Source organism: Hylaeus anthracinus, unplaced genomic scaffold (assembly GCF_026225885.1).
Source record: "Hylaeus anthracinus isolate JK02 unplaced genomic scaffold, UHH_iyHylAnth1.0_haploid 2, whole genome shotgun sequence".
Classification (NCBI taxonomy): Eukaryota; Metazoa; Arthropoda; class Insecta; order Hymenoptera; family Colletidae; genus Hylaeus; species Hylaeus anthracinus.
This window is the reverse complement of record NW_026534838.1, coordinates 1,336,213-1,360,050: the sequence shown is the minus strand read 5'-3', so window position 1 is coordinate 1,360,050 and position 23,838 is coordinate 1,336,213. Positions and strand designations below refer to the sequence as shown.

The following is a 23,838-nucleotide window of genomic DNA, read 5'->3' as shown; positions in this document are numbered from 1 at the left end:
TCAATGGCCAATGTGCAGTGGTCAATATTCAGTGGTCAGTGGTCAAGCTACTCCATTTAATGAATTTTCGAGTATTCTGAAATTTCAATGTTAGTTCTGGTTCTGTTTATATTTCAGATAATCAGAGTGAGAGAGATTTTTGACGGTGAGAGGTTAGCATTATGCAGTCTTCTGAGAGATGAAGGAAGGTAATACAAGAAAATGTATTACATACAACTCCAGTAATGCAACATGAAGCATAAAATATCGAGTATGTATTACTTACAAAACAAACTTTTGACAAGATCAATTACAAAAACTAAAGAAGAGAAGTGAATCTATTCCCAAAACAAGATTCACCGCCTAGAGGACAAAAAAGAAGAACTGGAGGAGTCCTTATTTTTTAAAAATACATTCATGATGCATGATACATATTTATAATACGTAGATTACCCAGCTCTATATGCAATTCGGTAATGTAATATGAAACATAAAATATCAATTACGTATTGTTTACAAAATAAAACGAAAGAAACTTTTGGTCAAATCAATTACAAAAAATAAAGAAGAAAAGTTCTTCCACCCCCAAATGAAGATTCACCGCCTAGAACACAAGAAAGAAGAACTCGAGGAGTCCCAGTCCGGACCAAGTTCCGTTCGTCGCGCATCGATTCACGGATTCGTATTGAACTTGATCTCATTCCTCGTAGCCCAATTAGCTCGCATATAGATCCGCCCATGATGTCGCGTGGGGTGGCTTTTGCCCGGAGCCTGCGCAGTGACAAGCGGCGAAGCGCAGCTTTCTGGGGGTTGGAGGAAAGACAGAAGCAGAAGAGGCAGCCCCGTGAACCCGTGGCGACGCGTCGGGTAGGCACGTCGCGACCCCCGACGCCTAAACATCCACGACCATGAGACCGTCGGGCGCCGGCTACGGGCCACCGAGTTTCAACGTTCACGTTCACGTCTCGTCCAGTGATTCTCCCCGTCTAATCGCCGTCTAATCCGATCCGTAACCCATCCGAAATTAATCCTCCGCGCAAAAATCTTCCGAGCCGAAAACCGTGATCGCCGTTTCGTGGACCGAGGGGTGGAAGCAAAGGCGCGGGGACACGGAATCTGGAGCACGAACAGGTGGTGCGGTAACGGGCCAGCGCTGGGGGAGAGATATATCTGGAGAAGTAACAGGTACTGTGACGAAAATCCTTCTATTCTATCGCTTCGATTTAGAGGAGTTGACGAGGATGAGCGATGAGGATATGGTAATAGGTAGACTGCGGATCTTTATGCAAAATAAAATCTTGGCAAACGTGGCTACAAAAAAAAAAGACATACATGTCGAATGGAGTAACCTCCTCCTTTTCGAAGTCGGTTAAAAATTGAACCTAAATAGGAATTTATTTTATTCTGCAAACATTATAACATGAACTTTACTTTCAATCTTTTTTATATTTTTGCATATTGTTTCCAATTTGTACTTTCTTGTACATTCAAATTTCCTATAAATGCATAAAGATCCGCAGTCTAGTAATAGGCGAGAGGTGTTTGACGTGTTGCAGGTGGATTGAGTACGGATGTGAGTGTGAGACACGTTCTACATGGGAGATTTTGCAATTTTTTTATGATGTATTTTTATGTTATACGGGGTGGATAAGAACGGGGTATTTTTAATTTTTTTTTTTTATTTGTATTGAATATCTAATATTTGGGTAATAAGTGTATAACTTTTGAATAGTTTGATTAAAAACTAGTTTGAAATAATTGTGGGAGGTGTTTCATGTTGTATTTCTATAAGAGTCACTAGTAATTTGACAGAATATTGAACTATTTCGTTGGGAAATGATGAAAAATATAACATTCGAATAGTGTGATTAATTTTAATCAATAAAATGTATGCTGAAGGGATAATTGAGGTACATTTATGAAAAAATTGAGGAAGATATTTTATGTTGTATTCTTATGGAATGAAAGACAGTTCATGCAGAATAAATAGGGACAATTTTTCATATTTATCATACGTGTTCCTATAAGTCCCATTTGTAATCAGTCTTTGATATTCAACTATTTCAATCGCAAATGATGATTAAAAATATAAATTTTAATAATAGCCTTTCTGATTTTGATTTGAATAAGGATTAAAAATATAATTTTTATATAACAGTCTGATAGATTTTGATCAATAAAATGCATATCTCAAGTATAATTGAGGTAAATTTATGAAAAAGTTGGAGAAGTATTCGATGATAAAAATATTAAACAAAAATTATTTGCCTGGATTTTTTAAAACATTTATACCTTCCTGATATGAATGAGTGTGGCGGTGGCAGGGAATGAGTCATAGAAGTATTGACTGATGTTTACAAGCTTATATTATTTATATAAATTTTACGGAATCCTTGTCGATAAATATTCTTACGTAGTTGGTAATTATTTAGCATTTATTTTACGTTAGATTTGTTGACAATTAATATTCGGTAGGTAATACACGAGCTTCCCTAATTATTTTCTGTGAGAGAAAATATCTCTATATTAGAGTCACTCTTGGCACTGCCAAATGAAGATGAATCTGTTTCCTGTCAATATAAGCTACCGTCCATAAATCATCGAGCACGCAGTAATCGCGGAATCAGAACGAATTGATATTGCGGAATTATATGAATTAGGGAATGAAACGGCGGTTGAATCATTTCAGAATGATTCAATTCCTTATGTTAAGGTTTCCGGAGGGAGTTTAAATTTTCTTTTTATTGATTCAATCATACCAATGATATTTTATTTGAAAACAATATATATTCTTGCACGTAACTTTTTACATAATCTTACAATAATAATCGGGTTGTCATTTTTCAAATTTAACAGAGAAACAACTCCTCGATATCAAACTCATTTTATTCATCCCTATGTAACTGTGAAATTATATGAAATTTTAAAATTATAATGAAAATTTCGAAGAAAAGTTATACCATTTCTCGAGTCTACAAACTAATAGCAAAAATGTTCCAAATTAAATTTTCCAAACAGAGGCAAAGAGGCAAATGGCTTTCCCAAAGTGGTCTTTAGCATTCTATTTTTCAATGCAAGACAAATGTTACAGAAAATTCGAAAAGGACGAGGTACCTCAATTTGACATGTATATATATAGTTTTTTAAATTTTATATTAAAGTAAACGTGAAAGATTTTAGTATTATATTATTAAAGTGTAAAATTATAAGGTCTCCTCATGAATTCCATTGTAATTTCTGTTGAAGCTTCAGTGACAAACCATCGCTATATTTTTATAATTTTTTTTATATTAAATTTTGTTAATAATCCATTCAATTATTAAGAAGATTGCACTGTCCTGCTTCCAAAGATAAAATCATAAGGTTTCCTCATGAATTCCATTATAATTCCTTTTGAAGCTTCAGTGACAAAGCATCACCATATTTTTATAATTTTTTTTAATACTAAATTTGATTTAGAGAGAATTTAGAATTTAGATTTGGAATATTTTAGAGAAGCATTTGTCTTTTCGTTACATATAATTGGAAAAGAATGGGTGTGTAAGACATTTAAATTAATTTGCGAGATGATCAATTACTTTGGCAATGTTTGTTCTTAAAATTGGAAGTTGATAGTTAATTTAGAGAGAATTTAGAATTTTGATTTAAAATATTTTATAGAGGCCTTTTTCCTTTCGTTTCTTTATTTTGTAAAGAAATCGATGTACATATAGGATATTTAAGTTAATTTGGGAGGTCACCAAACAGTTTGGCAATATTTCTTCTTAAAAATGGAAATTGATTTAGACAGAATTTAGAATTTAGATTTGGAATATTTTGAAAAAGCATTTGTCTTTTCGTTTTAATAATTGATAAAGAAATCGATGTGCAAGACATTTAAATTAATTTGCGAGATGATCAATTACTTTGGCAATATTTCTTCTTAAAAATGGATTCTTCTTAAAGATTGCACTGTGCTGCTTCCAAAGAAATATAAAATCATAAGGTCTCCTCAAGAATTCCACTATAATTCCTGCTGAAGCTTCAGTGACAAAACATCACTATATTTTTATAATTTTTTTTTTATATTAAATTTTGTTAATAACCCACACAATTATTAAAAATATGGCACTGTGCTGCTTCCAAAGAAATATAAAATCATGAGGTTACCTCATAAATTCCATTATAACTTCTGCTGAGTCGTGCTATGACAAACCATCACTATATTTATATAATTTTTTATTTGTATTAAATTTTGTTAATAACCCATCCAATTTTTAGAAAGTATACTGCACTATGACACTATACTTCTTCCAACCAAACAAGAGGAAGGTATTACAACAAAATGGATCCCATACCACTCAGTAATACAACATAAACCATAAAATATTAGGTATATATTACTTCCTAATAAAACGAAAGGAGCATGTGGTACGAGACAACGTTATTCGCGATGCATCGTGATCTGAGAATGGCCGAGTGCAATCGACGAGATTTCAGAGACTCCAACGCACGCTAGCATGGGTCACGCTTCCTTCCTTTCCTCCTCAGTTTCACCCCGTTGACTTTATCGGGTCTCGTATCGGTATTTTTACCGTTCACCGCTCCATTTTCTTCTTCGTTGCCATTCGATGCCACGTATTTGCCGCACGGATCGCGTAGCTGTTTCTCGTTTCCCAAGGACGTGGTGATTTGTAGCTCGGGGCACACGGTCGTAAGGTACGAATTATGCGGGCGCACGGCTCACCTTTTTCACCACCGAACCACCCTCGAATTTCCCTCCGAGAAGGGTCACGTTTCTTCGTTTGCGCAGCGACACCAACAGCCGCTGAATCTCTATAAATAATTAGCCAAAGGTAGAACGAGTTTTCACATTTGCATGAAACTTGACGTGGAACGGTTTTTATCGGATTAGGTGACTAATAGGACTTTCGAACTCGTTTTACTATTTCGGGGCGATCTAGGGGAAATTTGCGAAGACGATTAATGAAAAGCGAGGAAAGCTTTTGGAATTTTTAGGGCAGTCGTTTTAGTGATCGAATATTTTGGCAATATTTGTTTTTAGAAATAGAAATTGATAGTTGATTTAGAGAGAAAATAGAATTTAGATTTGGAATATTTTAAAGAGGTATTTGTCTTTTCGTTTTCGTTATTAGTAAAGAAATCGATGTAAAAGACATTTTAACTAATTTGTGAGATGACCAATTACTTTGGCAATGTTTGTTCTTAAAATTGAAAATTGATAGTTGATTTAGAGAGAATTTAGAATTTAGATTTGCAATATTTTAAACAGTTTTTCTTGGTTTTTGTACTTTATAAAGAAATCTAATTCTAATTAATTTGCGAGATGATCAATGTTTATTCTTAAAAGTGAAAGTTGATAGTTGATTTAGAGAGAATTCAGATTTTAGGTTCGCAATATTTTAAAAAACCATTTGCCTTTTTGTTTTTAATTTCTTATTAAGAACAGAAGGGTTTTTACACAAAATATATAAATTAATACATTTTAAGCTATGTTTAATGCATGTGCAATGTATATGTGTATGTGGTTTTCGGATGTTTTGGGGAATTAATTATCGTCTTTATTTATTCAAATGAAATAATTACGTTCCATAATAAAGACGTCCGAATACATATCCTATTTCTCTGTGAAATTAGATTACACAAGATTTATGTCAACTAACTGTTAATAATAACCATTTTAAAATATTGTTGAATTTCACTATAAGTCTCCCTTCATGACTGTATTATTCAAGTTTATGAAATATCCTGACAAATAACTTATCGAAAGTGCTATTAATTAAAAGTGTCTCTTACAACATCGATAAATATACGAGTAAACACCATTAACAAATCATAAATAAATGACAATTTCGCGCCTTATGGAAGTTTGAAGTGAAAAAAGAAAAAAACAAAGCCAAGGACGCTGTCTTTAGAATAGCAGAACCATCTAAGCGAACAAGTATCAATCTATTCTGCTATTGTGAATTTTCTTTCATTGTGGTAGGAGATTATGATGCCAGTATTGAGTCAGCATTGTTGAGAAAGACAGCGTGAACGGGTCCATTTAACGCATTTTCAATAAATGCAACAGTTACATAAGATGAACTGCAGAATAAACACCGAGAAAAATTAATAAACGAGTAATAAAATTGTATAAATTCTTCAATTAACATTTCCAATCATACCATCATTTATATCGTTTAAAAAATTAATCGAATTTAACAAGCAATTATACAGGTTAGATTTCTGTATATATATCTTAGTATTCAAGAATTATAATAATATAATTACAACAATAAATGATACAAAAGTTAATATAATCGTATATATTGGACATATATAATCTATTTTATATAATAATGTGTTAATATTATTGTTATAAAGTTAGATAACAAATATTTTTGTTTATATATCTTAGTATACAGCAATTATAATAAAATAATTACAATAAAAATACAATAAAATGACCACCCTGTATAATATTTCTAAATAAATAATAAATACTAAACACACAATTACCAAGTATATAAATTAAAAATAGACAGATTACGTTTACACTGTAGCCAGTGATACGTGTAAATATAAAGTTAATAAAGGTTAAAAGCAAATTCAGTTATAAAGTTTAACCTACAAAGAAAAAATCTACAACCCCTAATTTTATCTATCAGCGATGATTATCCGAGTTATAATTCTTGATTACGTTAGGTATAATATATAGAGAGAATCGTCAGGCTTGAAATGAAAATTGAAATGGCTTGGGGGGAGCTTCATATTTGGATATAATAGTGCAACTGTTCTCGAAGCAGAAATAATTGGCCACCCAGGTAAACAGCGTGGCCGAACGTTAGAGGAAATGTGTACAGAACTCTTTGCACAGCTATGAACAAAATAATCTTTTAATGTATTAAAGTAATAACAGCGTGGTGCTAGGTGTGAGGCAACACTGTTGGCGAATTAAAAAAATAATGAAACACGAAGTTGATAAATGAACAGCAACGATGCAGCTAAATAAACACTGTATTAGGTTAGGAGTCAAATACACAAATTGACGCGTAATTACACGACAAACAAAACACCAATGTCAACGTGCAGCGTGTGCGATAAATTATTTTTGGTGAAATGCAGAATATTAGGGGAGACAGGAACTGGTACAGATTTGGAAAAGATTGAACAAAGTTAAAATAAGTGTATGTGATTGTGAAAATATTATTTATATGTATAATGATTACATAATTTAATATTGGATATATATAATGTGTTATATATGATAATGTTTTAATATTATTGATATAAAGCTACATGACAAATATTTCTGTAAGTAGATATTTTAGTATGCAAGAATTATAATAATATAATTACAGCAATAAATAATACAAAAGTTAATATAATCGCAGATATTGGACATATATAATTTATAATCTATAATATATATATAATATATAATTGTATATGATAATGTTTTAATATTATTGAAATAAAGTTACATAACAAATATTTATGTATCTTAATATGCATGGATTATAATAATATAATTACAACAATAAACAATACAAAAGTTAATGTAATCGTAAATAATGGACATATATAATCTATTGTATATAATGATGTTTTAATATTATTGATATAAAGTTAGATAACACGTATTTCTGTATATATATCTTAGTATGCATGAATTATAATAATATAATTAACTAATATAATATATTAAAATAATGTAATTAATATAAAACAATAAATAATACAAGAGTTAATACGATCGTAAATGATCGTTGAAGAAAATGTAAGAAAAGAGAAATGTACTCTAAACAATTGCTTCGATGTTACAAAACCATTTAATTCTAATCCTCTTAAAGAAATATAATAGATTAATCTGTGAGAGATAATAAGCTACTCTACTATTAAATGTAAAATGATTGAAACGTCGGAGGAAATAATTGGGATGTCTTTACAGTATAATAATTACTAGCACAAAGGGAATTAAATTCTTAATTACGATTCTGTGTAATTATTGATCGTTCCAATCGGGTCGAGTATGATTAATGTCCAACAACTTCAGCGAACGCTCCACTGGCTATTCCAATATGAAGCACTGATAGTGTTTTAAGAGGTCTTAACGCAGCGATACTGTTCGCAGCCTCCACAATCGTTCAGAATTTTATTATAATGTTAATTTCTTTAATCCATCCTTCACATTATCATTCATCCTCGAAAAATATTTATATGTATTTTAATGAGTATTAAAAAATAATCGAGTGATCGAGTCATTATTAAGCTTGTCAAAATATTGTCAAATAATTTCGTTTTATTGTTCACGGAAAAAAAGACATAGTTCTTTTAATATATAAATATTTTATTGAATTATATATTGATTATTTGAGTACAATACTTTTAGACATCGTAAAAGTCCTGATCTTTATTCAGTAAAAATTGATCTAGGTGATTTTTGACATTGTTATTTGAGGTAAATCTTTTTCTATTTAAAAAAATGTGTGCTGGAACAAATAACGATGGGATGCATAAGATAAACAATTACACCGAATCTACAAAAATTGTAAAAGTATGTAGTTATTATACTGTGGATCCTTACGCAATTTTATATTTGTACAGACCCAGATCCAGATTTGAAATTTAAATGAAGGCATGTTTTATTTTCTAAATAGTGGAGATTTTATTTTTGATATTTTATATATTTTTTTTGCATTTATCATACATTTTCCCATATTTGCAATAAATTAATAAAAATGCAAGATCTAGTAATGATATATTGTAACATGTATTCATTTTTGATATTTTATATATTTTTGCATTTATCATAAATTTTCCCACATTTGCAATAAATTAATAAACATGCAAAATCTAATAATGATATAGTGTAGCATATATTTTATTGTTGCTATTTTATATATTTTTGCATTTATGATGGACAAAATATGTAGTAACTTTCGAAACGACCCAATAACTGAATTAGTACTTTTTGCAAACTGTGCTGTTTTTAGTTTGGATATAAGTGAGTTAAATCGGTGCCATCGTTGGCATAGAATTTTTTACAGAATCGACGCATCCTTTTCTCGCTTTCTCCGAGCAATTCTCTGGAAATGGTGATCGATGTTCCCGTATTGTTAGAGTCGAGCATTGATTGGCCATTGTCCAGCAACCGCCGCGATAAAGCACAGGGAATTTCCGGTGATCAGATCCTAATTGTTCCAGCATTCTCCAAGTTTTTACTCTTTCACTGCCACCCGCGGTGATGCGATCTTTCTCGCATTTTACCTTCCTTAATTTCATGCCAGTGATAAGACACGTTCCAGTGATTAGACACTTGGGCAATGTTTCCTCTTAAAAATGAAAATTTTCGCGTGGGTTTTGAAACTGAAACAAGCAGATATTTTAGATAGGATTTTCTCCACTTTTTTTTGGCATTTTTATGGTAGTTCTGAGAGTGATAACGCATATCTCAATGATCAAACGGTTTGGCAATGTTTATTCGTAATAGTGAAAAGTGGTAATTGATTTAGAGAGAATTTAGAATTTTGATTTGGAATATTTTAGAGATCTATTTTTCTTTTCGTTTTTATTTGATACAGAAATCAATGTACATATACATTGTTCTAAAAAGTGAAAGTTGATAGTCGATTTATAGAGAATTTAGAACTTTGATTTGGAATATTTTAGAGAGGCATTTTCCTTTTATTTTTTTATTTAGTAAAGAAATCGATGTACATATAGGATATTTAAATTAATTTGGGAAAGTGATCAAAGAGTTTGACAATGTTTGTTCTTAAAAGTACAAGTTGATAGTTGATTTATAGAGAATTTAGAATTTAGATTTGCAATATTTTAGAGAGACCTTTTTTCGTTTCTTTAATTGGTAAAGAAATCGATGTGTGAGATATTTAAATTAATTTGTTGGTGAATTGAAAGTTTCATTTGCCTTAATCGTTTCATTACTAGGACAGTTACTCCTACTTATTGTCCTCCGCGAAGTAATTTGAAATGTGTTATTGGAACTATCCAGTTACCATTCGCTAGGTAATTGGAAGCGTTTGGCTGTGAATACTGGTTACATTTACAAAGAACGCGTTGTTTTGTGTAAAATCAATTTATTTAATAGTTTGCACTTTTTAACCAAGTGAAACAAATATCTTATTCTGAATATACTTATTTAGAACATTTTCAATCTTTTTCACAAGTGTGTCTGACTATGCATGACCCTATACTACTGATCCCACTGTCCAAGGTGTTCCAAGGCTACCTGTTTTCGTATTTCAATACACAATACATAATTTCGAACTAATTTTTCAACAGTACATCTATAATATACGTTTTTACACATGGCACACATAATTACTCTGGGCTATTGCATTGAATCAAATACAGAGTGTCTGGCTAGCCACGAACCTATACCACTGCACAGTGTTTGACTAAATACGAACCCGTACCACTTACGGCACTGTCCAAGGTGTTCCGAGGCTACCTGCTTTCGTATTTCAATAAACAAGGATAATTTTAAAACCAATTCCTCAACATTACATCTATATTTACGTGTTCATACACGACATAATTACTCTAGTCCATTGCACGAGTTTCCTTTGGAAAATATACCTCCAATTTCACTGAACTTCTTTCCTCTGACAGGTCACGTTATTATAAAATGCGTTCTTGGAAATCCATAGTGAATCGTAAAGCTGAAAGAAATTATATAAAATTAATGAAAACAACCGTGGCACAGTTAAAATGTCAGAATGTTCATGTTCTTTAGCGTGGTACACATTTATTTTCAATTCTTTCTCAGTTTCTGAAATAAAAATATAGCGTTCTATTTAACAAATGATACACTGTAATTCGTAAATCTTTACGTAAACATCCATCCACGTGTTTACAAATGCTTTCTGTTAAAAATATCACTCGTCTAGAAGAGTGAAATAATAAAGAGTATTGATTTAACGATCAAAGTGAAACGTTTCGCGGAATTTTTTACAAGCGTGCAACGCACGAGTTTTCCGTTCATTCCGTCTCTGCAGTTTTATTCTCATTCCTGTTCAAAAATAGAAATAATTACCTCGGAAATGGAAGGCATTTCATCATTTCCTTTTTGAATGTTTCGAATATCTCATCTGACTGTTAGGTACATTTAGTATACAATTTTAAATTTGTATTTCAATTACACTTTCCTAGACGAATTACATCGATCACTATAATTCTACACAATAACATTTAGCTTGTCAACAGGAACTTCAAAAAATTACGAATAAAAGTCACAAAATCAAAAGCCCTAAATTTATCACTACAAATAATTATTAAAAAAAAAAGTATAAAATAGAAACGATTACAGACACATGCTATAGCACTACGCAGAAGCTCATTTTTTAAATATATTTATATATTTATATATTTATATATCTATATATCTATACATTTATATATCTATATATTTATATATCTATACATTTATATATCTATACATTTATATATCTATATATTTATATATCTATATATTTATATATCTATACATTTATATATCTATATATTTATATATCTATATATTTATATATTTATATATTTTTTTTTATATAATTACACTTTCTTGGACGAAGTACTTCGATCACTATAATTTTGCATAATGAACTTTAGTTTGTAGAAGAAACTCCGAAAACTGGAAATAGATGCTGCAAAATTAGAAACCCTAAATTTACTCCTACAAATAATTATTAAAAAAAACTAGGAAATAGAAACTATTAAACTCGCCAGTTCTTACCACTGCGTAGAAGCTCATTTACGATGCAATATTTATCGGAATTCTGCTCGTTCTGAGAATAAGAAAATAAGAATAAAAAATTTGTCCCGTTGTCGACACTGATAAAAAAAAAAGAAAGCGCGTTTAATGAAATTTCGCAGTGGGTGAGCGGTATTTTCGTGCAATAAATTAATATTCCGACAAATAAAACTCCGTTAATCCTCCCAACTCGTTCGAAACGTTCCGACAGATTGGGTTTATTTTATTCGAGCACCGAAGAGGGTGGAATAGGAAGAAAAGAGGATCCAGACAATTGAACTGGTGTTCGGCAAACAGTCGACGAGATCTTCAAAATAAATATTCCCTTATTTCAATTATTTATTTCATTACACGCATTGGCTGGCCTGGATTGAATGTCTGACGTATCTGCACGCGAAAATCAATGGCGATTGAACGCCACGTTTGCTGGAATTCGGCACCACGCTCGCGGGAAGTTGAATGGAACGGCGTGCGACTCTTTGTGATTGAACGTATCGCGATTACAAAGTGACTTCAGCGTGAATTTCAGCAGCATCGCAGCTGAAATCAGGCTGAAATTCGTAATACTCGGAATTAGGTGAATATTTATGCGAGTTTTACAGGTATGAAAGGGTGAAGAATTCTTTGAATATGGTTGTAATGATTTTATAGGGTTATGGGGGAAATGCTATTCTGAAACATGACGAAATGGACTAAAGAAATATTTTAATTTTAATCAGAATTGGTAGAATATTTATTTGAGTTTTATCAGACATGAAAGAGTGAAAAATTCGTTGAGCGTAGCTACAGTCAGTGTAAGAAGTACTCGTACAGCAACCAATTTAACATAAAACTAATAAGAAAAGAAATAAAGGTTTAACATTAAAAGTAATAAACTTTAGTTTATGCAAAATCTACTCTAAAAATGTGTTGGAATGTTTGTTAATTCTTGCTTCCCCTAAAATTTGTGAATAAAATAAATATATGACGTTTTATTTCATTCTTGCTTCCCCTAAAATTTGTGAATAAAATAAATACATGAAGTTTTATTTTGAATTAATTCCTGTTCGAATTTTTATTACACTGACTGTATAATAATTTTACAGTATTACGGAGGAATACTATTCCCAAAAGATAACGAAAAGAACCAAAGAAACATTTCAATTTTTATTCATATTTCTTTTTTCGTAAAAATTAAGAATGTGTTTCAAACTATACTGCGAGTTTGGAAAGGTTAAGAAACAGTGTCTTGGAGAATTCGGTAGACATGGCTCGCGAGTAAATGGTCGTTGACGACCAAGAAACGTGTCTGCACGCATCGTTGAGAACAGACGGTTCCTTATGAAGTTTCTGCAAACGCCGAGGGAATCACTAGGTGGGATACACGTGTGTAAAATTTCGGAAGAAACGAACACGAATGCTCGAGTGATCTGATCATATTCTGAGAAGAACGCTTTTCGCAGATTTTATTTTAATATTGCGAGAAACCTAGTACAATTAATAAATTTACTTTTGTAATCGTAACAACAACTGTATGGTTGCAATAAACTAGAGTTTATTTTATTACTTGGTGGAGTGGAATTTAGAAGAATAAAATCTACGTTCTAGATAGAATATTCGAGACAGTAATAATTCATATGTACGAAATTTTAATATTATAAGAAATGTAGCAGAATTAATAACTTATATTTTCTTAAATGCTCTTAGGATTCCAAAACTTAAGTTATTATGTTTACTACATTTCTTAGACTATCAAAATAGAATCTTAAATTATCTATAATAATTATAATTGTAATTATAATAAAATCTTAATAACTTAAATTTTCTTAAATGCTCTTAAGATTCCAAAACTTAAGTTATAATTTCTAGTACATTTCTTAGAATATCAAAATAAAATCTGTGAAAAGTGTTTTTACTTTTATTTTTATTTATTGATAGAGTAGAATTTAAGCTGGAATAAATATTATTCCTGTGAAATGGGAGAATGGAACCTGTACGTTCTAGCCAGAATACTCGAGACAATAATAACTCACGGGTAGCCACATGTGTGAGCGCATTTTTCTTCCAAGTAAAGTTTAGAAGTTGCTCGATTAGTCTTACTGATAAGTGCACCCAACAGCCTAGAATTTTTTGCAGTTAACCATCTGTTTCCACTGAGAAACTTTCAGCTTTTCTTAAACGAAGAAATATATCGACATGTTATGTTATTTGCGACCTTCTGCTGCATAATGTGACCTATTAGGAATGTAAGAAAAAGAATACGAAACTCCGAAGGTTTATTATTTTTATTTAGTACACGTATTAATTAATTCAATGGCGTACAAACATTAAAAATATTTCTGTAAAATAAATTAGAATTTATGTAATTAATTAGCACTTGAAATATTGCGATTGGAACGTCAGAATATTATTAAAAAGAAATTACAGTTGATATTTGAACTTTCCATGCATTCTTCCGGCATTAACCTGAATCACAATTTTAGTAAAAATAGAAACTTATTTAGAAAATATTTGTGTGCGATGTTTGCGTACAGAAGTTTACGTGCTGTTTTCTGCTTGTTTTATTAGTTCCATAGAGGGAGTTCCTCGAAGAAACTGAAGAAATTGAAGTTCCTAAGGTACTTGCGACACGAGAAACGTCCGCAGGCAACACAGTCGACAGCACAGTGGTATTTTCTATGTCATCCCATCGCGTACAAAAAACACTGGACAATTGATACTTCTCAGCCGTGACCATGCTCAGCCCGAAGATGCAAAGAACCGGTGAGTTACGATTGAAATTATGTTAATATTTATTTTCAGTCTCGCATTTCATATTCTATATTCTATATTCCATATTCCATATTCCATATTCTATGTTCTATATTCTATATTCTATATTCTGCATTCTGTATTCTATATTCCACATTCATCATTCCACATTCTACATTCTACATTCCACATTTTACATTCTATATTTTCTATTCTATATTCTATATTGTATGTTTTATATTCTATATGTTAGAAAAATACAAACGTCTTTTCCCTTCAACGGTTCTGGGGTAAGTGTCGTGCTGTACCTCACAGTCCTCTTACCAAAAGGCAATGCCTTTCCCACTCCGTGGCCAGATCCTCTAGGACAACGTCTTTGTACTTTTAGGCAATGCAACCTCGGATTGCTTGCCAATCGACACATCTGTTAGATATAAACAAACAGACCTTCGACACTCGATACTTAGTGCCGAGGCATCATCTCCCGCCGGCCGACCGCCCATGGTGGTCGCCTGGCGTTCATCAGGAATACGCCCGGTCGTCCTGACCCTACCATAAAACTGTCGCAGTCTAAAATGCGATTAACTATTTACTATAAAAGGTTCCTAAGGACGTTGACGCCAACATACATTCTGTATTACATACCCTGTATTCTATATTCTGTATCTATATTCTATATTCTGCATTCTGTAGTCTATATTCCACATTCATCATTCCACATTCCTCTATCCACATTCCTCATTCCTTATTCTACATACCACATTTCACATTCTATACTCCATGTTCTATATTCCATATTGTATATTTTATATTACATACTCTGTATTCTATATTCTGTATTCTACATTCTGTATCCTACATTCTACATTCATCATCCTACATTTCACATTGCACATTCCACATTCCATATTCCACATTCTACCTCCTATATTCCATATTTTATTTTACTACACTAACGATCAAAACTTAGCGGACAAATTTTTAAACGGTTCAAAAACATGGAAGTTTTCAACCGATTGGAATTAAACTCCGTGAGGAGTAGTTTTATAGTGTCCTCTGGGCGTGTGTAAAGTTACATGGGCGAGGGTTGATGCGAAGGGGTTAATTCACCCCCCTAAACGGGAGGGTGTAGAAGAACGCCTCTTTGAAACAGGCCAGGAATGACGGAAGGGGTTGAAAAATTCAAAAAAACCTTTGGGGCGACTCTCCTTGATGCCCTCTACAAAATGCACCCTTTGAAATCCCTCTCGGACAAACCCACCCCCAACAACCTCCCACCCCCTCTAAAATCCACAATTTTTTGACGATGGACTCGATTTTGGACTCAATGCATTCTCTGGACTCCCCTGATCCAGAAAATGCCATCACCCATACCGTGCTCTCCATAGGCGCCCTTTAGGGGGGGAAGTGGAACAGCTTGCAAATTTTCAACCCCCTTCGTAAAAAAAAAAACTTCCACGCATCGGAGGGCGATGAAATTCACTATGTTTGTTCTCGATACATTAAGGACGAATGCCGAAAAGGTCCCGTTTCGAAAACTCCCCCCGGAGCTGAAGGGAAGGAGGACAGAAGTAGGGGTGGTCCACCCCCAAGTGTAAGGGCTGACCACGTACACGTGCAGAACTACTTCTACTACTTCTGAATGCCTACTCCGTCCGGCCCACTTACTACTCTTTCATATTTACTCCGATTTGACAACGAAAGCGTGATTGAAAAAATCTGATTTTTTGAAGATCTGTTAATGAAGTATTCGTGAGTCCGAATCCATGAACGGCGTTGACATGGGGTTACTCGTTCACCCTGCAGATGGGCCTGAAGTTGGAAGCAAGTTTTTAAAAAAAATCGACATTTTCCAACCCTTACACTTGGGGGTGGACCATCCCTACTTCTGTCCCCCCTTCCTTTCAGCTCCGTGGGGAGTTTTCGAAACGGGACCTGTTCGGCATTCGTCCTTAATGTATCGAGAACAAACATAGTGAATTTCATCGGCCTCCGATGCGTGGAAGTTTTTTTTTTACGAAGGGGGTTGAAAATTTGCAAGCTGTTCCACCCCCCCCCAAGGGCGCCTATGGGGAGCACGGTACGGGTGATGGCATTTTCTGGGTCAGGGGAGTCCAGAGAATGCATTGAGTCCAAAATCGAATCCATCGTCAAAAAATTGTGGATTTTAGAGGGGGTGGGAGGTTGTTGGGGGTGGGTTTGTCCGAGAGGGATTTCAAAGGGTGCATTTTGTAGAGGGCATCAAGGAGAGTCGCCCCAAAGGTTTTTTTGAATTTTTCAACCCCTTCCGTCATTCCTGGCCTGTTTCAAAGAGGCGTTCTTCTACACCCTCCCGTTTAGGGGGGTGAATTAACCCCTTTGCATCAACCCTCGCCCATGTAACTTTACACACGCCCAGAGGACACTATAAAACTACTCCTCACGGAGTTTAATTCCAATCGGTTGAAAACTTCCATGTTTTTGAACCGTTTAAAAATTTGTCCGCTAAGTTTTGATCGTTAGTGTAGAAGGATTTGGAACCCTATCTTCATTAATTATAATCCCAGCAGGAACATGAAACTTATTAATACAAGCCTATTAAAGAACACTGTTCAAACACTACTGCCATTAGATCGATTTGACATTCTAATTATAATGCAACGTTCCCCATATAAATTCTCTAGATACATTTTGAAGCTCGTATATTAGATTGACTATCTAATTGTCAAACCAATTTTTTATTCAACTAGGTTAATAACAAATTCATTTCAGGTTATTCTATTCGAATTACGGTTATTATATTTCTTTCTAAAAAATTTCAAAAATGGATTAATTCACGATAGAAATTAGGTTTCTAGTTTATTTTGCTAATCTTGTACCTTCATGCAAATACATTTGTTAAACATACAAATTTTACATTTCTTCTCATATTTTTCCTTTTATTTTCTCGGGATGTTGTTGTTGAATTTTTAAATATTGTATTACCCCTATGTTGTGTCACCGGTACCCATCTAAAACCCATTAATTCTGTTATGGATTTTATCCTCGAAACTTTCTCGTAAAAATCACATAGAAAGCGAGCCAGTGACCGACTTGTTTATATTTGGTTAAATGCAAACACACGCGCCAGATATTTGCAGTCGCCGTTCCGAAAACACAGCTCCCGATGGAGAGGCTTCACTCCACGTTTTTTTATTCCTTTTTTTTGTAGAGAATCGTTCGATTCTCTGTTGTATGGCGATACGGGATACCCTGCAGAGTTGTTCCATACGAAAAATGCTCAAATTTATTTCCCCTTGAAGCCCCCTTGAAATAAAACAACAAAATTTCAATGTTTACACGCCAAAATTTCATTAAAATTCAACGTTGAATCGCTTTCAAACGAAATTGTGCTTAGCAAATAAAATTAAAAACTAAAATTGAGCTTTAAAAAAGGTGTGATATTTTTTATTGAGCGTTACTTAATTTTTCAAATAAATTCCAAATCGAACTTGCGACGTTTAGGGAGACAACGCACAGTGGTCCAGATGGCCAAAAACCTTGGTATTTTAGGGTTATTTGGGTTGCAATTACGAATCTGCTATCAGAATTCCAAATTTAAAATGGTGGATCCAATATGGCCGACATGCATATTAAAAATAATAAATTATTATGAATTTTTTATGAAATAGGATTTCTAGGTTTATTGGGCAACATAGTTAGAATACATTGGCAGAAATAACAATAATAAATTAATGTTACATTAAAATTAAGGATAATAAGGTTTGTTTTAATGCCGCTTCTTTTCCTTATAAGCATGGACTTTAAATTTAAATAACTTAAAATGGCGCAAATTTGGGCAAGTTTTCTCAATTGGATATCATACCTGACATGTTACTTAATATCAAGAAACTTGGCAGAGCGTGTCACTCGGTGACTATCATCTTTGTTTTTCTTCCGATTCATCGAAAGATAACTAAAATTTATACCATATTGAGAAGGGAATTACAATAGTGAATCCAAAGATATTTTACTTTGTTCTTGTGAAAAGTTTATGTTTATAACATCTACTATTATGATAAAATGATTTACATATGAATCTATTGAGGATAAACTTTCTGTGACACAATAAACATGCGCCACTTTTCACGATATCAAGGAGCATGAAATTTCGTCAACTTTGAACCTCTGTATATCAGTGATCAGTAGCTGATTACTATTTTTGTAAATTTCAAACTTCATGTAATGCACTCATATGCATACAACATACGCACAATATTGAAAAAAGTGTGTTCGAAACTTCAAAAATTGCATTTTGGTCTGGTTTTCGGCCTTCGGACTACTGTGCGACGCGTTCCGGGTAATTGCAAATTAATATCACAATTACGTTTTGGATTTAGTTTCGCGATGCCTGCAATTTACGAGGAATATTCTTTTTATGGTTGCAGTGAGGGTGAATGATTCCCAGCTCATCATGATCTCGGAGAAAGCGCAGTACGACCATTCCATGACAGGATATTTGCATAAGCGGACCGCCGACTCAGCTAAGTGGCAATTACGATGGTTCGTTTTGTATCAGGTGAGTTAGCCTTTGCTCGACCTTCTCTAAACCATTTGGGCTACCGAGAATTGTTTATAATTGGAGCTATTAACAAGTCGAATGTGATTTTCTGATTTCTCAAAATTGAAGTTTCTGAACATCTTAGGAAAATCTTGAGAGATTTTTAAACTTCATATTGAAAGAGTCTCTACGAAAAATAAGGCACGGAGATTCGAACCCAGGATCCTCGGATCATTAAAATCATATTGAATTCATTGAAATGATATTGAATCAGATTAATTATATGAAATAATTAAAAACTTAATAATTGAAAGTTGAAAGTATGAAGGTTGTTCAAGAATAGTTAATGCTGTCATAAAAATAAAGGAAGTACTAAGTATTAAATTCTTCATTGAATATATATTATTTTTATCTAATTTCAGACAGTAAATCGTACACTAGTATTGACAAAAATAAAATATAGGCTAAATTAAAATTTGTATTCTTTCTTCAATTTTAAAAATGTCCTTGTTCATGTTCATTCACTTCTTTAGAGCGCGTTGCTCGCAATTGCCTATAACTCCTATTGCACTTGAAGGTAAAAATTTAAAAATACCATATGAAATCTACTATAAGTTCACTACAACTTTTATACGCTATTCTACATCCCCCTCTGGGAATCAATTCCTTCAAAAACATTTTGAATTTCCATTAAGACACACTCCTCGCTATATACAAAATATTTTTACCAGCAATTACTCTTTTAAACTCTCCGAGAACTGATCCGTTTCCATTTCCCATTAAAATCGAATCGCGAAACGAGAGTTGGTCCCATTCAGTGAAAACTGATTAGGGCGTCGATGTCTGTTTCAGAATTTGCTGTTCTATTACGAGAACGAGCACTGTTCGAGGCCCAACGGCGTCATTATGTTGGAGGGATGCTACTGCGATCGTCTCATCACCGCCAAAGGCAAAGAGCCTGACAAACAGGTAGGTGCTTTCAGTTTTCGTGTTGCGTCGGGTCCCTGTGCGCGGTAGCTTGTTCGACGAACGCTGAGAGAATAGCTCTCAGGGATGGAAGAAGCGAGGCTTCGATTCTTCAAAGAGCGATTTACAACGCGCTGGGAAATTTAATTGGGTTAGCCCCGCACGGACACCGGGAAACTATTATGGAATATTGGATTCGTTTCGATACGCTACAGGGGCACTTTCAGGCGTAGTAAAAGTGGAGAAATAACGATACGTGGCGTCGAAAAAACGTTAACTTCATGACTTTCACAATCGTCTCATTATTCAAGTTAAAGTTGAAAGTAAAGGACGTTTTAAAAGACGCTTTAGAAATTGTTTTTTAATGAATCGTGGGTATGAAATTTTTTTGATGTGAGGGTGCTTTATCTAACAGTGTTTATGTAAATAAACATTTTATTTCTGAGAAGAAGATTTTATCAATTTCATTTATACCGGAGAATTGTTTACAAGTATGATAAATCAAAGAAAGCTTTTACGAGAATATTAGATTATTTTAACACTGCCAATGATACCAAATCTCGCAGCTAACTATACGCAGAGGTATACCTCTTGAGGAGTCTAGATAGGATTAAATATTTTCGACTTATTTTTTCATGTAGAATTACGCCCTTTTCGCTTGTACCATCATTCACGATCCTAGAGGGGATCAATGTTCATTTTTCTGACGCGTTGTTAATATAAAAGTGGAACACAGTAAAGTCTCCATAAATGCATCTCGGGATTAAACTAGTGCATTTATGGTAGACTCGGGATTAAACTAGTGCATTTATGGTAGACTCGGGATTACGCTAGTGCATTTATGGTAGACTCTAGATTAAACTAGTGCATTTATGGTAGACTCTGGATTAAACTAGTGCATTTGTGGTAAACTCGGGATTAAACTAGTGCATTTATGGTAGACTTCGTACATTCCCTGATGTTTGCCGTCAAGCTTCGAAGGTAGAAAAGAACAGCGAGTAAAGAAGAGGACGGAGCGAAAACAACGAGGTGTGTCGGTGAAACAATGTAATCCAACGATGAAACTTTTTTATTCTCAAATTTTCTGTTGTAAAACTTCTACTATCATATTTCTGACATTTTTCTGATTAAAATGAGACCAAACACGATATAATTCAGACGATATTTACTATTCACCTTTTTTTAGTTAGTGTTCTACGATATACAGGGTGTCCTAAAAATCTTAGACCTCTGATTGGTCAGGGTTTTCCGTTAATATCTTCTTAACGAAGCCTCGGACAATATTTTCGCTAAGGGAAAAGTTGTTTTAAATAACTCCGAGAACCACCCCTTTCAAGAACCTCAAAAATTTTTGGGACACCCTGTATGATACATAATAAACTGTTACAAGTAAATATGTTTCGAATTACGTCGTGTTTGGACTCATTTTAATCAGAAAAATGTCAGGAATATAACGATAAAAGTTTTACAACAATAAAAGAAATAATAAGAAAGTTTTCACATGTCCCAAGTGTTTATTATTTATTCTTTCCATTGAAACGTGTTCTTTTTCTTTTAGTTCGATACGATAATGTTCTTGAAATGCTATTTTGTTACCAAACCATAAAATGTCTGGACATTATACTGCTTCCAAATGGATGAAAAAAATTAATAAAGCAAAATATACTTTGTACAACTTAGTAACGTAACATAAAACGTAAAATATCATGCATGTATCACGTGGTAATAAAACGAAAGAACCTTTGGGACAACCTAGTATTTTAAATGAAAGCACACTGACCACGCTGACAGGTGTGTTTTGTTATTAAAAAATAAAATTAAATCCCCTTTTAGAAATCCCCTCATTACAATTTAAAAGAATTAAATTTCGTGAATTATTCTACGCGAAGTTTCCAAGTCCTTTGCTGTGTTAGAAGCTAACCAAGGTGAAAAAGGGGGAAGTTAAAAATGGAATTATTATTCATGTTCCGCGTGAATAATTAATTATAACGAAGTCGGTTCGGTCTTCGAAGCCGTTCAAAGGTTTTCAAAGTTTTCAAACTTTAATTTAAAGGGAAGGGATGGTCATTTTTTAATTATCTCTTTGGGAAGCTTTTAGGTTTATGTAAAATGCAGAAGAGCCTCGGGAAAATTCTGTTTAATAAATATTAAATGTGGATTATTTGTATCGAGGTAATGTGACAATAAAATATTCTGATGTACTATTTTTAGTAAAAAATCCGTATCGAAATAAAATAAAATAAAATTAGTCACATGTAAGGGTCTTAAAAATTAATAGTTAAGTTTAGGAACTGCTATTAGAAATCGTTAATTATTTTTAACGCGAAAGTTACAAATTCTAAAATACCCTAAACGTTACTTCTCCTCTTACAATCTTCCGCGTCTAAAAATTCACGCTCCTAGTTTAATCACATACTCACGCATCAGACTTTTTTTCTTCATCAAAGTGCAATAACTGCGGCAGCTGTACTTCCGTTTGCCTTTCGAGGATTACAGAAGGCGACTATCCTTTTCACTCGAATCACCCATTTCACGAACATGGGCGGCATCGAGGTCAAGTGTCACGAGTAACGGGATACGTGTGCAAAGTCGAGTGGGCTTTTGAAAAAAACAGCTTCCAGGCTCTGAAGTGTACGATACGCTGCGAAAGAGGTGGTCAAAATTGAAGCATCGATCTTAGACAATTAAACATTTCCGAGTTAAAGTTAAATTATTAAACACTATTGCCATTAGACAGGTATGAAATCACTTTCGAAGCTATACAGTTTATTTTCTGTATTGTTTTGGTAAAGTACATCGTAGTAGTTCGTCATTTTCTAATAGAAATTTATAATAAACTTGACTGGTTGGCACGTCGGCGTCGAGAAGGTAATTCGTGTAAAAGTATGTAAAGAAATATTGAAACTGGAGTATGGATTGGAGTATGATGAGATTTAGTTGCGTTTCCATTTTGTTTTTTCATAGTAAACAGCATTTATTGTTGATATAATAAAATAAGATTTTCCTTAGACCTGCTCCTTTTTAAGAAAATCCAAAGGAATTTTTATTACAATTAGTCCCTATGTTATCATAACAAAAATTGTCCAACAACTTCCAAACATACAAGTCAATCATTTCAATTTAGTCATTTTAAAGAGAAGCTTTTGGTTGTAAATACTGATTAGAACTACAAGGAACGTATAGTTCGTACAAAATCTATTTATTTAATAGCTTCTGTGTCGATTCAAACAACCATTTGATTCTGTATGTACTTACTCAAAGCATTCATCATAGTGTCTGACTAGATACGAACTTACACTACTTACTCCACTGTCCAAGGTGGTTCAAGGCTAGTTGTTTTGGTATTTCAATAAACCAGACATAATTTCGAACTAATTTTTTGAACAGTACGTCTATAATATACGTTTTTATACATGACATAAATAATTACTCTGGTCCATTGCATTGGATCAAATACAGAGTGTCTAGAGCTAGATACGAACCTATATCACTTACACCACTGACCAAGGTGTTCCAAGACAACCTACCTTATCATACATGTGTCACGTCTCGGATTTCAGATTTTGAAAATCTGTCGCCCGGTTCGATCAAATGATGCTTGCTTTTTGTCCCACGCCTCTCTTAAACGACTCGCGTCTGGACGGGATCCTGATCCGGATTGAGCCAACCTTTGTGATTACTATTTATTAGAAATTTTTAATCTTCGGACTTACTACTTGATGAGGTTGAGCACCTTTTGGATGGAACGTTCCTACCGCAGGTCGTTGGGTGGGATGGTCCACACGGGCTCACGTGCTCGGGGTGTGGTCAGCGGGGTGAGCCTCCAAGGTAACGGTGCTGGAGCTGATGCTGATGCTGATGCTGATGCTGATGCTGATGCTGATGCTGA

The 23,838-nt window shown here is 33.5% G+C and overlaps 1 protein-coding gene across 8 annotated transcripts in view; it reads left to right on the top strand.

The window, feature by feature from the left end:
- Window positions 1-568: 568 nt before the first annotated feature.
- LOC128892938 (ras-specific guanine nucleotide-releasing factor 1-like) overlaps window positions 569-23,838 on the top strand; it is a 163,230-nt gene continuing 139,960 nt past the window's right edge. For 7 of the 8 annotated variants that reach the window (XM_054153602.1, XM_054153601.1, XM_054153603.1 and 4 more), the window contains exons 1-4: window positions 570-1,164; window positions 14,282-14,476; window positions 18,871-19,001; window positions 19,836-19,952. In XM_054153602.1, coding sequence (XP_054009577.1) covers window positions 14,449-14,476; window positions 18,871-19,001; window positions 19,836-19,952 — 276 coding nt within the window. In that variant the 5' untranslated portion in view covers window positions 570-1,164; window positions 14,282-14,448. Of the gene's footprint in view, window positions 1,165-14,281; window positions 14,477-18,870; window positions 19,002-19,835; window positions 19,953-23,838 lie in introns of all 8 variants that reach the window. The other variant, XM_054153605.1, reaches the window with a different exon arrangement.